At 50.4% G+C, this 16663-nt stretch overlaps 1 protein-coding gene across 1 annotated transcript in view; it reads left to right on the top strand.

The window, feature by feature from the left end:
• Positions 1–16663, top strand: part of TMEM71 (transmembrane protein 71) — an 85154-nt gene that overhangs the window by 36134 nt on the left and 32357 nt on the right. The window contains exon 2 of the mRNA XM_073676801.1: positions 5081–5150. Coding sequence (XP_073532902.1) covers positions 5084–5150 — 67 coding nt within the window. The 5' untranslated portion in view covers positions 5081–5083. The remainder of the gene's footprint in view (positions 1–5080; positions 5151–16663) is intronic.

The raw sequence follows: 16663 nt of genomic DNA, 5'->3' as shown, positions 1-16663 counted from the left end.
TTACAGCCTGTGCCAGCCACAGATGCCCCATGTTACAGCCTGTACCAGCCACAGATGCCCCATGTTACAGCCTGTGCCAGCCACAGATGCCCCATGTTACAGCCTGTTCCATCCACAGATGCCCCATGTTATAGCCTGTGCCAGCCACAGATGCCCCATGTTACAGCCTGTGCCAGCCGCAGATGCCCCATGTTACGGACTGTGCCAGCCACAGATGCCCCATGTTACTGCCTGTGCCAGCCACAGATGCCCCATGTTACAGCCTGTGCCAGCCACAGATGCCCCATGTTACAGCCTGTGCCAGCCGCAGATGCCCCATGTTACAGCCTGTGCCAGCCACAGATGCCCCATGTTACAGCCTGTTCCATCCACAGATGCCCCATGTTACAGACTGTTCCAGCCACAGATGCCCCATGTTACAGCCTGTGCCAGTCACAGATGCCCCATGCTACAGCCTGTGCCAGCTACAGATGCCCCATGTTACAGCCTGTTCCATCCACAGATGCCCCATGTTACAGCCTGTGCCAGCCACAGATGCCCCATGTTACGGCCTGTGCCAGCCACAGATACCCCATGTTACAGCCTGTGCCAGCCACAGATGCCCCATGTTACAGCCTGTACCAGCCACAGATGCCCCATCTTACAGCCTGTACCAGCCACAGATGCCTCATCTTACAGCCTGTACCAGCCACAGATGCCCCATCTTACAGCCTGTGCCAGCCATAGATGCCCCATATTACAGCCTATTCCATCCACAGATGCCCCATGTTACAGCCTGTGCCAGCCACAGATGCCCCATGTTACAGCCTGTGCCAGCCACAGATGTCCCATGTTACAGCCTGTGCCAGCCACAGATGCCCTGTGTTACAGCCTGTGCCAGCCACAGATGCCACATGTTACAGCCTGTGCCAGCCACTGATGCCCCATGTTACAGCCTGTACCAGCCACAGATGCCCCATGTTACAGCCTGTGCCAGCCACAGATGCCTCATGTTACTGCCTGTTCCATACACAGATGCCCCATGTTGCAGCCTGTGCCAGCCACAGATGCCCCATGTTACATCCTGTTCCATCCACAGATGCCCCATGTTATAGCCTGTGCCAGCCACAGATGCCCCATGTTACAGCCTGTGCCAGCCACAGATGCCACATGTTACAGCCTGTGCCAGCCACAGATGCCCCATGTTACAGCCTGTGCCAGCCACAGATGCTCCATGTTACAGCCTGTGCCAGCCACAGATGCCACATGTTGCAGCCTGTGCCAGCCGCAGATGCCCCATGTTACGGCCTGTGCCAGCCACAGATACCCCATGTTACAGCCTGTGCCAGCCACAGATGCCCCATGTTACAGCCTGTACTAGCCGCAGATGCCCCATGTTACAGCCTGTGCCAGCCGCAGATGCCCCATGTTACGGCCTGTGCCAGCCACAGATGCCCCATGTTACAGCCTGTGCCAGCCACAGATGCTCCATGTTACAGCCTGTGCCAGCCACAGATGCCACATGTTACAGCCTGTGCCAGCCGCAGATGCCCCATGTTACGGCCTGTGCCAGCCACAGATACCCCATGTTACAGCCTGTGCCAGCCACAGATGCCCCATGTTACAGCCTGTGCCAGCCGCAGATGCCCCATGTTACAGCCTGTGCCAGCCACAGATGCCTCATGTTACAGCCTGTGCCAGCCGCAGATGCCCCATGTTACGGCCTGTGCCAGCCACAGATACCCCATGTTACGGCCTGTGCCAGCCGCAGATGCCCCATGTTACAGCCTGTGCCAGCCGCAGATGCCCCATGTTACAGCCTGTACTAGCCGCAGATGCCCCATGTTACTGCCTGTGCCAGCCACAGATGCCCCATGTTACAGCCTGTGCCAGCCACAGATGCTCCATGTTACAGCCTGTGCCAGCCACAGATGCCACATGTTACAGCCTGTGCCAGCCGCAGATGCCCCATGTTACGGCCTGTGCCAGCCACAGATACCCCATGTTACAGCCTGTGCCAGCCACAGATGTCCCATGTTACAGCCTGTGCCAGCCATAGATGCCCCATATTGCAGCCTATTCCATCCACAGATGCCCCATGTTACAGCCTGTGCCAGCCACAGATGCCCCATGTTACAGCCTGTGCCAGCCACAGATGCCACATGTTACAGCCTGTGCCAGCCACAGATGCCCCATGTTACAGCCTGTGCCAGCCACAGATGTCCCATGTTACAGCCTGTGCCAGCCACAGATGCCCCATGTTACAGCATGTTCCATCCACAGATGACCCATGTTACAGCCTGTGCCAGTCACAGATGCCCCATGTTACAGCCTGTGCCAGCCACAGATGCCCCATGTTACAGCATGTTCCATCCACAGATGACCCATGTTTCAGCCTGTGCCAGCCACAGATGCCCCATGTTACAGCCTGCGCCAGCCACAGATGCCCCATGTTACAGCCTGCGCCAGCCACAGATGCCCCATGTTACAGTCTGTGCCATCCACAGATGACACATGTTACAGTCTGTGCCACCCACAGATGCCCCATGTTACATCTGGCACCACCCACAGATGCCCCATTTACAGCCTGTGCCAGCCACAGATGCCCCATGTTATAGCCTGTGCCAGCCACAGATGCCCCATGTTACGGCCTGTGCCAGTCACAGATGCCCCATGTTACAGCCTGTGCCAGCCACAGATGCCTCATGTTACAGCCTGTTCTATCCACAGATGCCCCATGTTACAGACTGTTCCATCCACAGATGCCCCATGTTACAGCCTGTGCTAGCCACAGATGCCCCATGTTACAGCCTGTGCCAGCCACAGATGCCCCATGTTACAGCCTGTGCTTGCCACAGATGCTTCATGTTACAGCCTATGCCAGCCACAGATGCCCCATGTTACAGCCTGTTCCATCCACAGATGCCCCATGTTACAGCCTGTGCCAGCCATAGATGCCCCATGTTACAGCCTATTCCATCCACAGATGCCCCATGTTACAGCCTGTGCCAGCCACAGATGCCCCATGTTACAGCCTGTGCCATCCACAGATGCCCCATGTTACAGCCTGTTCCATCCACAGATGCCCCATGTTACAGCCTGTTCCATCCACAGATGCCCCATGTTACAGCCTGTGCCAGCCACAGATGCCCCATGTTACAGCCTGTGCCAGTCACAGATGCCCCATGTTACAGCCTGTTCCATCCACAGATGACCCACGTTACAGCCTGTGCCAGCCACAGATGCCCCATGTTACAGACTGTACCAGCCACAGATGCCCCATGTTACAGCCTGTTCCATCCACAGATGCCCCATGTTACAGCCTGTGCCAGCCGCAGATGCCCCATGTTACAGCCTGTGCCAGCCACAGATGCCCCATGTTACAGCCTGTGCCAGCCACAGATGCCCCATGTTACAGCCTGTGCCAGTCACAGATGCCCCATGTTACAGCCTGTTTCATCCACAGATGACCCATGTTACAGCCTGTGCCAGCCACAGATGCCCCATGTTACAGACTGTACCAGCCACAGATGCCCCATGTTACAGCCTGTGCCATCCACAGATGACCCATGTTACAGTCTGTGCCAGCCACAGACGCCCCATGTTACATCTGGCACCAGCCACAGATGCCCCATGTTACAGCCTGTGCCAGCCACAGATGCCCCATGTTACATCTGGCACCAGCCACAGATGCCCCATGTTACATCTGGCACCAGCCACAGATGCCCCATGTTACAGACTGTGCCAGCCACAAATGCCCCATGTTACAGCATGTGCTAGCTACAGATGCCCCATGTTACAGCCTGTGCCAGCCACAGATGCCCCATGTTACGGCCTGTGCCAGCCACAGATGCCCCATGTTACGGCCTGTGCCAGCCACAGATGCCCCATGTTACAGCCTGTGCCAGCCACAGATGCCTCATGTTACAGCCTGTGCCAGCCACAGATGCCCCATGTTACAGCCTATGCCAGCCACAGATGCCTCATGTTACAGCCTTTGCCAGCCGCAGATGCCCCATTTTACAGCCTGCGCAAGCCACAGATGCCCCATGTTACAACCTGTGCCAGCCACAGATGCTTCATGTTACAGCCTGTGCCAGCCACAGATGCTTCATGTTACAGCCTGTGCCAGCCACAGATGCCCCATGTTACAGCCTGTGCCAGCCACAGATGCCCCATGTTATGGCCTGTGCCAGCCACAGATGCCCCATGTTACAGCCTGTGCCAGCCACAGATGCCCCATGTTATGGCCTGTGCCAGCCACAGATGCTTCATGTTACAGCCTGTGCCAGCCACAGATGCCCCATGTTACAGCCTGTGCCAGCCACAGATGCCCCATGTTATGGCCTGTGCCAGCCACAGATGCCCCATGTTACGGCCTGTGCCAGCCACAGATGCCCCATGTTGCAGCCTGTGCCAGCCACAGATGCCCCATGTTACAGCCTGTGCCAGGCACAGATGCCCCATGTTATGGCCTGTGCCAGCCACAGATGCCCCATGTTACAGCCTGTGCCAGCCACAGATGCCCCATGTTACGGCCTGTGCCAGCCACAGATGCCCCATGTTACAGCCTGTGCCAGCCACAGATGCCCCATGTTACAGCCTGTGCCAGCCACAGATGCCCCACGTTACAGCCTGTGCCAGCCACAGATGCCCCATGTTACAGCCTGTGCCAACCACAGATAATTGATATTTCAGTGATATCCAGAAGTCTCCAGCTCTGCCCCTACAGTCGCGGGCGCTTTATATAAAGCCGGGGTTCCTAAATTTCTCAGTCCTCCTCAGTCTGTGGCTCCTCCGTCATATCCCGGCACATGGAAAGTCCTTGAGATACGGCAGGAATGTGTATAAGTGGCTCCAGATACAAGACAGAGAAGACGAAAAGTTCTGACCTTCAGACATTGGAACAGGTAGAAGCCAAGAAGAGGGACAAGCGGGGGTTAATGCAACCTGATTACGCCCACAGTATGTATAGAAGAAGGGGCACTGCCGGACCCCCTTATTGACGTCTGCCCCAAACTTCTCACCCCATTACCATAGATATGATGACACTAATGGATACATTGTAATCCCAGTATAACAGCAATGTTCTTTATTCCAGATTATGGAGTCCGATTTTATCAAGATGGCGGCAAAACCTCCCATGATGTCAACGCCGATCAAGGGGAAATGTGCGTGTCCTGGTGATGGGGTAAAGCGAGGACTGCTGTGATAATCAGTATTACTGTCTCCTTATGTGCGCACGTGAAGGGGTTAATTCTAATTGATACCCCCAGCCGCCGTACGCTGGTGGGCGCCCTGTGCCGTCATATATATACATATAGGATGGTGCCAAATAACACCTGTGCCATACAGTGCCACCACCACCACAATAACACGTAACAGTGCCATACAGTGCCACCACCACCACAATAACACGTTACAGTGCCATACAGTGCTACCACCACCACAATAACACGTAACAGTGCCATACAGTGCCACCACCACCACAATAACACATAACAGTGCCATACAGTGCCACCATCACTACAATAACACATAACAGTGCCATACAGTGCTACCACCACCACAATAACACATAACAGTGCCATATAGTGCCACCACCACCACAATAACACGTAACAGTGCCATACAGTGCCACCACCACCACAATAACACTTAACAGTGCCATATAGTGCCACCACCACCACAATAACAGGTAACAGTGCCATACAGTGCCACCACCACCACAATAACACATAACAGTGCCATATAGTGCCACCACCACCACAATAACACGTAACAGTGTCATACAGTGCCACCACCACCACAATAACACTTAACAGTGCCATATAGTGCCACCACCACCACAATAACACGTAACAGTGCCATACAGTGCCACCACCACCACAATAACACGTAACAGTGCCATACAGTGCCACCACCACCACAATAACACTTAACAGTGCCATATAGTGCCACCACCACCACAATAACACGTAACAGTGCCATACAGTGCCACCACCACCACAATAACACGTAACAGTGCCATACAGTGCCACCACCACCACAATAACACATAACAGTGCCATACAGTGCCACCATCACTACAATAACACATAACAGTGCCATACAGTGCCACCACCACCACAATAACACGTAACAGTGCCATACAGTGCCACCACCACCACAATAACACATAACAGTGCCATACAGTGCCACCATCACTACAATAACACGTAACAGTGCCATACAGTGCCACCACCACCACAATAACACATAACAGTGCCATACAGTGCCACCATCACTACAATAACACATAACAGTGCCATACAGTGCTACCACCACCACAATAACACATAACAGTGCCATACAGTGCCACCACCACCACCACAATAACACGTAACAGTGCCATACAGTGCTACCACCACCACAATAACACGTAACAGTGCCATACTTTGCTACCACCACCACAATAACACGTAACAGTGCCATACAGTGCCACCACCACCACAATAACACGTAACAGTGCCATACAGTGCCACCACCACCACAATAACACATAACAGTGCCATACAGTGCCACCATCACTACAATAACACATAACAGTGCCATACAGTGCTACCACCACCACAATAACACATAACAGTGCCATACAGTGCCACCACCACCACCACAATAACACGTAACAGTGCCATACAGTGCTACCACCACCACAATAACACGTAACAGTGCCATACTTTGCTACCACCACCACAATAACACGTAACAGTGCCATACAGTGCCACCACCACTACAATAACGCATAACAGTGCCATACAGTGCCACCACCACCACAATAACACATAACAGTGCCATACAGTGCCACCACCACCACCACAATAACACGTAACAGTGCCATACAGTGCCACCACCACCACAATAACACATAACAGTGCCATATAGTGCCACCACCACTACAATAACACATAACAGTGCCATACAGTGCCACCACCACCACCACCACAATAACACGTAACAGTGCCATACAGTGCCACCACCACCACAATAACACATAAAAGTGCCATACAGTGCCACCACCACCACAATAACACATAACAGTGCCATATAGTGCCACCACCACTACAATAACACATAACAGTGCCATACAGTGCCACCACCACCACCACCACAATAACACGTAACAGTGCCATACAGTGCCACCACCACCACCACAATAACACGTAACAGTGCCATACAGTGCCACCACCACCACAATAACACATAACAGTGCCATACAGTGCCACCACCACCACAATAACACATAACAGTGCCATACAGTGCTACCACCACCACAATAACACGTAACAGTGCCATACAGTGCCACCACCACCACAATAACACATAACAGTGCCATACAGTGCTACCACCACCACAATAACACATAACAGTGCCATATAGTGCCACCACCACCACAATAACACATAACAGTGCCATACAGTGCCACCACCACTACAATAACACATAACAGTGCCATACAGTGCTACCACCACCACAATAACACATAACAGTGCCATATAGTGCCACCACCACTACAATAACACATAACAGTGCCATACAGTGCCACCACCACCACCACAATAACACATAACAGTGCCATACAGTGCCACCACCACCACAATAACACATAACAGTGCCATATAGTGCCACCACCACTACAATAACACATTACAGTGCCACCACCACCACCACCACAATAACACGTAACAGTGCCATACAGTGCCACCACCACCACAATAACACATAAAAGTGCCATACAGTGCCACCACCACCACAATAACACATAACAGTGCCATATAGTGCCACCACCACTACAATAACACATAACAGTGCCATACAGTGCCACCACCACCACCACCACAATAACACGTAACAGTGCCATACAGTGCCACCACCACCACCACAATAACACGTAACAGTGCCATACAGTGCCACCACCACCACAATAACACATAACAGTGCCATACAGTGCCACCACCACCACAATAACACATAACAGTGCCATACAGTGCTACCACCACCACAATAACACGTAACAGTGCCATACAGTGCCACCACCACCACAATAACACATAACAGTGCCATACAGTGCTACCACCACCACAATAACACATAACAGTGCCATATAGGGCCACCACAATAACACATAACAGTGCCATACAGTGCCACCACCACCACAATAACACATAACAGTGCCATACAGTGCCACCACCACTACAATAACACATAACAGTGCCATACAGTGCTACCACCACCACAATAACACATAACAGTGCCATATAGTGCCACCACCACTACAATAACACATAACAGTGCCATACAGTGCCACCACCACCACCACAATAACACATAACAGTGCCATACAGTGCCACCACCACCACAATAACACATAACAGTGCCATACAGTACCACCACAACCACAATAACACATAACAGTGCCATACAGTGCCACCACCACCACAATAACACATAACAGTGCCATACAGTGCCACCACCACCACAATAACACGTAACAGTGCCATACAGTGCCACCACCACCACAATAACACATAACAGTGCCATACAGTGCCACCACCACCACAATAACACATAACAGTGCCATACAGTGCCACCACAACCACAATAACACATAACAGTGCCATACAGTGCCACCACCACCACAATAACACATAACAGTGCCATATAGTGCCACCACCACTACAAAAACACATAACAGTGCCATATAGTGCCACCACCACTACAATAACACATACTGTAACAGTGCCATATAGTGCCACCACCACCACCACAATAACACATAACAGTGCCATATAGTGCCACCACCACTACAATAACACATACTGTAACAGTGCCATATAGTGCTATCACCACTACAATAACACATAACAGTGCCATACAGTGCCACCACCACCACAATAACACATAACAGTGCCATACAGTGCCACCACCACCACAATAACACATAACAGTGCCATATAGTGCCACCACCACTACAGTAACACATAACAGTGCCATACAGTGCCACCACCACCACAATAACACATAACAGTGCCATACAGTGCCACCACCACCACAATAACACATAACAGTGCCATACAGTGCCACCACCACCACAATAACACGTTACAGTGCCATACAGTGCCACCACCACTACTATTATAGTATACTTATGTATACAATGCTTAAAGGGGTTGTTCAGAAATGAGATGTTAGGATAGGTCACCAATGTCAGATTGGTGGGGGTTCATTACCCAGCACCCCCAGTGATCAGCTGCAGCGCTGTTCAGGCTGGGCACTAGGTACCAACTGATCGTTGATTAGATAATAACAAACTATCCTAATTACAATTTGGATTGAAAGTTACATTATTCAGTTTACTTTCATGTTATGAATGTTTTATGAAACTCAGTCGTGTCAAAATTTGGGAAATTGTTGAGTTCAAATTTTACTTTTCAAAAAGGGGTGTACTCATTTATGCTGAGCCTCAATTTCCGTGTAATGTGTATAAGCCTGAGCGTATTGTGCTGCAGACAACGGCCTCTGTCTGATAGGAAAGTGTAACAGATAATACACGCAGCACCAACATTTACAGCGAGCGCTCACAACTGACAGTTTCCCTTTAAGAGGTCTGTGATGTCATAATATTCTACCATGACATCATGGCTGCAGCTACAAATGCAGAAAAACACCTTGGAATGGAGAAGCAGACGGTCAGCTAGAATGACGGCGGATTCCCAGTGAGTGCTGCAGATCCCAGTATAAATCCAGATCCCAGTATAAATCCAGATCCCAGTATAAATCCAGATCCCAGTATAAATCCAGTGTGGTGGTCTGACGGTGAATGGAAACTTCTGTCTGGATCAGCATATATAATGTATCAGTGGCAGTGAGGACCACCAGCCTGGAGTCCAGGACAGCAGAGAAATCTGCATTATTTTACTGTGCTCCGCTAACATTGCTTTGCCTGCACTGATACACTGTAACAGACCCTCAGCTCCATGTAGGAAGTCATGTTAAAGGGGTATTCACATTTTGTATTTTTTTATGGCATTAATATGCCATAAATCTCTCATAGTTCTGGGTCCCACGTCTGGAACTTTTCCCTTCTCATTGTACCTGTTGAGGACGCCATTATCTACCGCACCAAAAAGGGAGAATGAATGAAAGGTGGTCGTGGATGTGGATGGCGGTCTCTATTCATTCCAATGGGCAGCTGAGCAGAGCTGGTACCCACGGATATTGGGCAATACATCTTTGACCCCTTCCCACCAGGGCCATTTTCTGTTTTTTTTTTTGGGGGGGGGGGTTTCTTGTTTTTTTCCTCCCCTTCTTCCAAGAGCCATAACTTTTTTATTTTTTTTTTAATTTTTCCGTCAATATAACCATGTGAGGACTTGGTTTTTTTTTTGCGGGACGAGTTGTACTTTTGAATGACATCGTTCATTTTATCATGTGCTGCCCCGGAAAGCGTGAAAAAAAATTCCAAGTGAGTTGAAATTGCAAAATAAAATTGCAATTTCACGAATTTTGGCGGTTTTATTTACAATGTTCACTATATAGTAAAACTGACCTGGTAATATGATTTCCCAGGTTAGTACGAGTACACAGATACCAAACATGTTTGCTTTTGTCGCCATTTTTCGAGGCCCGTAACGTCTTCATTTTTCAGGATCTGGGGCTGGTGAGGGCTTCTTTTTTCATCCTGATCTGACACTTTTATTGATTCATCACCTCTTATTGCCATTTAATTGCAATGTTGTGGCAGCCAAAAACTGTAATTGTGGCGTTTCATTATTTTTTTTTATTACGTCATTTACTGATCGGATTCATTTATGTGATATTTTGATAGATCGGACTATATGTGTATTTTTATTTATTTTTTAATTGTTTTATTTTTAATGGGGCAAAAGGAGAGTGACTTGAACTTTTGTGTTTTTTATTTTTTTATATTTTTAAAACTTTTTTTTCCCACTTTTTACTGTATTTAATAGTCCCCCTTAGGGGACTTGAATCTGCGATTGTCTGATCGCTTGTGCTATACATAGCAGGGCTGCAGCACCACTATGTATAGCAAAAATCACAATCTCTTATGAACGTCGACCATGGGCTGGCTTTCACAAGAAGATCGTAATGACAGACATGGTGGTCTTCAGCAGACCCCCAGGTGTCATGGCAAACCATCACACCCCGTGAGCACGTTTTTCTTTTGCTGCATAGGAATATGTGCACACAGTGTTTTTTTTCAGGTGGATTCCGCTCCGAAAACCACTTGTAAAAGTGTTACCTAAATTCTCAAAAGAATGAACATAATCATTTCCATGCAAAAACAGCTTACTGTTCACATGTTCAGTCTTTTGAGCGTTTTTAACGGATTCAGATTCCTAAAGATACCAAGAGGTTAAAAGAACTCTAACATGTTTATTCAGAAGACTCTCTATAATTTACAATAGAAGTCAATGAGAAAGCGCAAAAGATGCTTTGGAAGGTTTTTTGTTTTAGTGTTTTACCAGCGTTTTTGCTTTAAAAAAAACACTGGTGGTTTCCTCATTGTTAAATGGAGTAAAAAAAAAAAATCATCCAGAAAATGCCAGCAAGAAAGACGCTCCAAAAACTATTGAAAAATGCTTAAAAAAAAGCCAGCTGGCAAAAATGTTGAAAAAACATTCAGGAAAAGATGAAAACAACTCCTAAACAGAAAAATACCAGCATTTCCTGAAGCATCTTCCACCTACCCTATGAATGAAAATTGGGCAAAGTTTAGGACAAAACCGGCGTCCACCAAAATCTGGTGCAGGCGCAATTGTGTGTTACTTCTCTAAACTCCTGGATCACTTGGTCCACTCTCGCCTCTCGCTCTTCTTGACCCTCTACAATCCGGTTTCCACTCCTTACGCTCTACTGAAACTGCCCTCACTAAAGCCTCTAATGATCTACTAACAGCCAAATCCAATGATCACTGCTCCCTGCTGATTCTCCTGGATCTCTGCCGCGTTTGACGCTGTGGATCACCAGCTCCTCCTCACTATGCTCCGCTCTATCGGGCTCAAAGATACCGCTCTCTCCTGGTTCTCCTCCTACCTCCTCCTCTGACCGCTCCTTCACTGTATCTTTTGCCGGCTCCTCTTCCTCTCCTCGTCCCCTTACTATCGGGGTTCCTCAAGGATCGGTCCTAGGCCCCCTTCTCTTCTCAGTATACACCGCTCCTATTGGACTAACCATTAGTAGATTCGGTTTTTATTACCATCTCTATGCTGATGACACCCAATTATACACCTCTTCTCCGGACATCACCCCTGCATTATTACAAATCACCTCACCAGCCATTGTCTGCCCGCTGTCTCTAACATCATGTCCTCCCTGCATCTGAAACAGAATTTTTCCAAAACTGAACTCCTTGTGTTTCCTCCCTCCAATAACTGTTAGAACCCTCCTGTTTGTTTTTTCCATCTTGTGTTTTGCGATCACGTGACCATCTGCCTTTATATTCCAGCCCCGCCCTTTTGGCTGTGCTGGACTTCAGTGTTATTTGACTGTTTCTCTAGCCAGGTGCTTCTGTGCCTTTCTCTGTCAGGTTGCTTGGTCCTTCTGGGAGCTCTAGTACCTTTTTGTCAGTTTATCTTTTTGTGTTCTGCAACAATTTCTCTGTTTACGAGGTGTCCCATTTTTGTTCCAGTCCTTAGTTCTTTAGGGACCCCTCCCCTTATGCTATAGGTCTTCATTCAGACTAACCGAGGACTAAGGCAGATCTGTTCACAAGGAACAGGCAGCCCGCTACATCGTAGGGATTCAGCTTAGTCTTACTGTAGGGACAGCTTTCCCCTTTCTTTCCTTAGTACTTGTTGCAGATCATAACAATAACCTACCTATGCCAAATATTGCCATCTCCGTGTGTGGTTATGACGCGCCCCTGGGCCTGCTGTGTCGCGCAGCGTCTCGCGCACGGGGCTTACCCGGAACCGGATCAGATGAGGGTTGTAGTCTCCGAGTGGCGGGGACCCGGTCCGTGCCCAGGGAGTCAAACTCAGTGTGTGGCAGTCTTGATAGATGTTATTTGAGTGTCGACTACGCCACCCGTTGATTTGCAGCTATGGAGCTGCCGCTGCAGGGCAGACCGCTGAGGCCGGTGTAGAATTGTGCAGCGTGATAGTATAACCCCCAACGGGAGGGGTATGGCCTCAGGGCAGCCGACATGGAAGATGGGGGTAGCAGGAACCACTCAGAGACGGTGCGGTGTAATTCAGGGTCTTTACTGGTAACAACGATAGACCCTCCCGGAGTACTTGCTAGCGAACGGGGCCTGGTCAGTCCTTGAGCAGATGGGATCTCCCCTGGCCAGGCGGAGTTGTAGGCCTCCCAAACTGACTGTACTCTTCTGGCTACCTTGCTAGAAGCGGATATAAGTAGCCCACGTCCCTGAGTGTACCGTGTGGTGCTCACCCGTATGGCCGGTGACTCGGGGCCTTCTATGGCTTCCGCTCCACGATGGCGGTGCTGGTCCCACGCGTGTGACCGTGCCTTCGGGTTTCTGGGCCTGAGGACCTGAAATCCCCTGCCGGTCGGCTTCTGCTGCTGGGTAAGAGTTAGTCCCCACAGCCTCGGACGCCGGGTCCGGTAAGAAAGCTTCTCAGTCAGGGCGAGCTCTGCAGCTGCCAGCCCCTGACTCGTAGTAGTATTGCTCCCACTGAGCTTCTGCTGTTTATTCCTATGCTGCTTCTCTTCTCTACCACTAACCCTGCCTCAGCCCCGGGTTTATACAGGGGAAGTTCTTCCCCTCCCAGGACTGGGCAGGAGGTGTGGCATGCATAGGATTCCTGACCAAGGGACCTCCCACCTGCTCTCAGACATAACATTACATTACTGTGGGAAACCAGACCCCTGGGGTGCCACATTCCCCCCTAGTGAAATTTAGTACTCCGGGACTAAACATATTTTAGAAAAACATAACAAGATATAACAACAATAACAGTACAATAAGAAGAAACACATAAAGGTGGTCACGGCATGTCCGTAACCGGGTGCAGTCTTTGAAGAAAAGCAAGGTGTCCATTTCACCAAAACAGGGAGACGTAACCAGGTAGGAGTTTGTCCTGCCCCGAGTCCTTAACAGTCTTTAGTCCATCCTGGGTTACGCTCCAACTATGTACAAGGGATTCCCGGTAAATCCACCAAGGACTCCTACAAATAACTAGAAACACAAAATTATACACAAGCAACAATACACAGGTAAACATAAATAAAACAATTTATACACTTCAAATCCTCCAACATGCGGGTAACTGGCCTCTAGTGGCCCTAGTGGACCTACGGAGCTGACTGTCTAGCCCTGAACTACAGGGTGTAGGAGCTGTCAAGGGTAAACTGGGCAGCTGTCTACCGGCTCTTTGGCTCACTAGGGATATGGCAGGCTCACTGCAAGCAGAGGGTTGATCCTCCTGGTCTGCTGGTGTGGGGTCTTCTGCCTCCTGGACCGGCTGTTCTTCCAGCTCTACCTGTTGCTCCGTAGGTGCTTGGGATGCTGGTTGGAGGAAGGTGAGTACGGGTACCACAACTGCACCATTGACTTGAGTCCAAGACCGAGGGAAGTCCCCGAGCACAGTACTAACCATATCTTCCCTTTCCTCTACGGGTCGATGGTCTTCTTGTTCCTCTTCAGGGTTCCTCAGTTGTTCGGGACACTTTTTCAGGTGGTCCCAGGATACAATGGCTGTGGTTTCCCCTCCGTCTTTACTGATGGTACAAACCTTCGGGTTCTCGTGGCTTGAGGGCAGTACGGTGTACGGGTCCTTCTCCCACTGGTCGTCCAACTTGTGGAGCCGTCTCTTCCTCTTCAAGACCTGCTCTCCGGGTACCAGGGGAACAGCGGGAGCATACTGGTTGTAAGTTTTCTCTTGTCTTTCCCTAGCCTGACAGAGACTTCGCTCCACGCTCTCCTGTACTCTCCGGTACTGCTGCTGCCTCTCTGTGTCCCAGTCTGCTTCTGGTGAAGTGTCCTCGGGTGTCAGGACTCCCATTTCCAGGTCAACAGGTAACTTACCAGGTCTTGCCCTCATTAGGTAAGCCGGGGTACAGTTGGTGGAACCTACCGGGATGTGGTTGTATAGGTCCACCAGATCGGGCAGCTTCTCAGGCCACAGACTGCGTTCTTCCAGGGGCAACGTTTTCAGAAGATCCATTACCACCTGGTTCATTTTCTCGCAAAGTCCATTAGTTTGCGGATGATAGGGTGTCGTCCTTATCTTCCGGCAGCCATACAGAGTGCAGAATTCTTGGAAGACCTCCGCTTCAAAGGCAGGTCCCTGGTCTGTCAACACTTGGTCCGGGTACCCGTGTGGACGGCAGAAATGCTGCTGGAAGGCTCTCGCTGCTGTTCGAGCTGTTAAGTCCTTGACGGGGACGACAACCAAGAACCGGGAGTAGTGATCCACGATGGTTAGTGCGTAGACGTAGCCACTTCTGCTTGGGGTCAGTTTTACATGATCCAAGGCTACCAGTTCCAACGGCTGCCGGGTGACGATGGACTGCAGGGGAGTCTTCTGGCTGGCACGGTCCTTCCTTCTTAGGTTGCACGGGCCACAGTCTCTGCACCACTTCTCAATGGTTCCCCTCATGCCTACCCAGTGGAATCGCTCGCGCAGCAGGAACTCCAGCTTCTTCCACCCGAAGTGTCCAGCTCCGTCGTGGTATGCCTCCATCACCATGGCTGCGTCTCTTCGTGGCACCACTACTTGCCAGAGTAGTTCATGCGTCCGGGAGTTAACCATTCTGCGGCACAACTTCCCCTTGTAAAGGAACAGTCGACTCCTCTCTGCCCATAGTTGTTTGGCTTCCTCCGGAGCATCTGGTTCAAGACAAGCCTCCGGGCGAGTCAGCATCTCCTTCACCATTCGGACGGCAGGGTCGCTGTCTTGCGTTTCCGCCCAGTTGTAGTGAGGTAAGGGGTTCAACGTAGCAGCCTGCTTACTCCTTACCCGGTGGGAATACTGGATAGTCCCATGACGGTGGAACGCAGGGAGTTCAACTTCTTCCAGTCCCTCCGGATCTTCTCCTTCGTCCAGCAGGTTGGGCATCCTGGACAGGGCGTCCGCGTTGGTATTGGAGCGTCCGGCCCGGTATTTGATTGTGAACTCGTAGTTGGACAGACGGGCCATCCACCTCTGCTCCAGGGCACCGAGTCTTGCCGTGTCCAGGTGTGTCAACGGGTTGTTATCCGTGTACACGGTGAACCGGGAAGAAGCGAGGTAATGCTTAAAGCGCTCGGTGACTGCCCATACTACGGCCAGGAACTCTAGCTTAAATGAGCTGTAATTCTCGGGGTTCCTTTCGGTGGGTCGCAGCTTTCGGCTGGCGTAGGCGATTACTCGTTCCTTCCCCTGCTGGATCTGGGACAGTACGGCTCCTAGCCCGATGTTACTGGCGTCGGTGTAGAGGATAAAGGGCTGGCTATAATCCGGGTACGCCAGGATTTCGTCCCCCGTGAGGGCCATCTTCAGCTGGCGGAAGGACTCTTCTTCCAGCTCCTCCCATTTGAAGGGCGGCTTCTGGTTCTTGGCCTTCCGGGACTGGCCTATCAGGAGGTCCTGCATAGGTGCTGCCTTTTTGGTGAAACCGAGAATAAACCTTCGGTAGTAGCCTACCAACCCGAGGAACTGCCGCACTTCTTTTACGC

This window comes from Phyllobates terribilis, unplaced genomic scaffold (assembly GCF_046119375.1).
Source record: "Phyllobates terribilis strain yellow unplaced genomic scaffold, ASM4611937v1 Scaffold_4__5_contigs__length_816908805, whole genome shotgun sequence".
Taxonomy (NCBI): Eukaryota; Metazoa; Chordata; class Amphibia; order Anura; family Dendrobatidae; genus Phyllobates; species Phyllobates terribilis.
The sequence above is the reverse complement of the archived record's forward strand: the minus strand, read 5'-3'. Positions and strand labels throughout refer to the sequence as shown.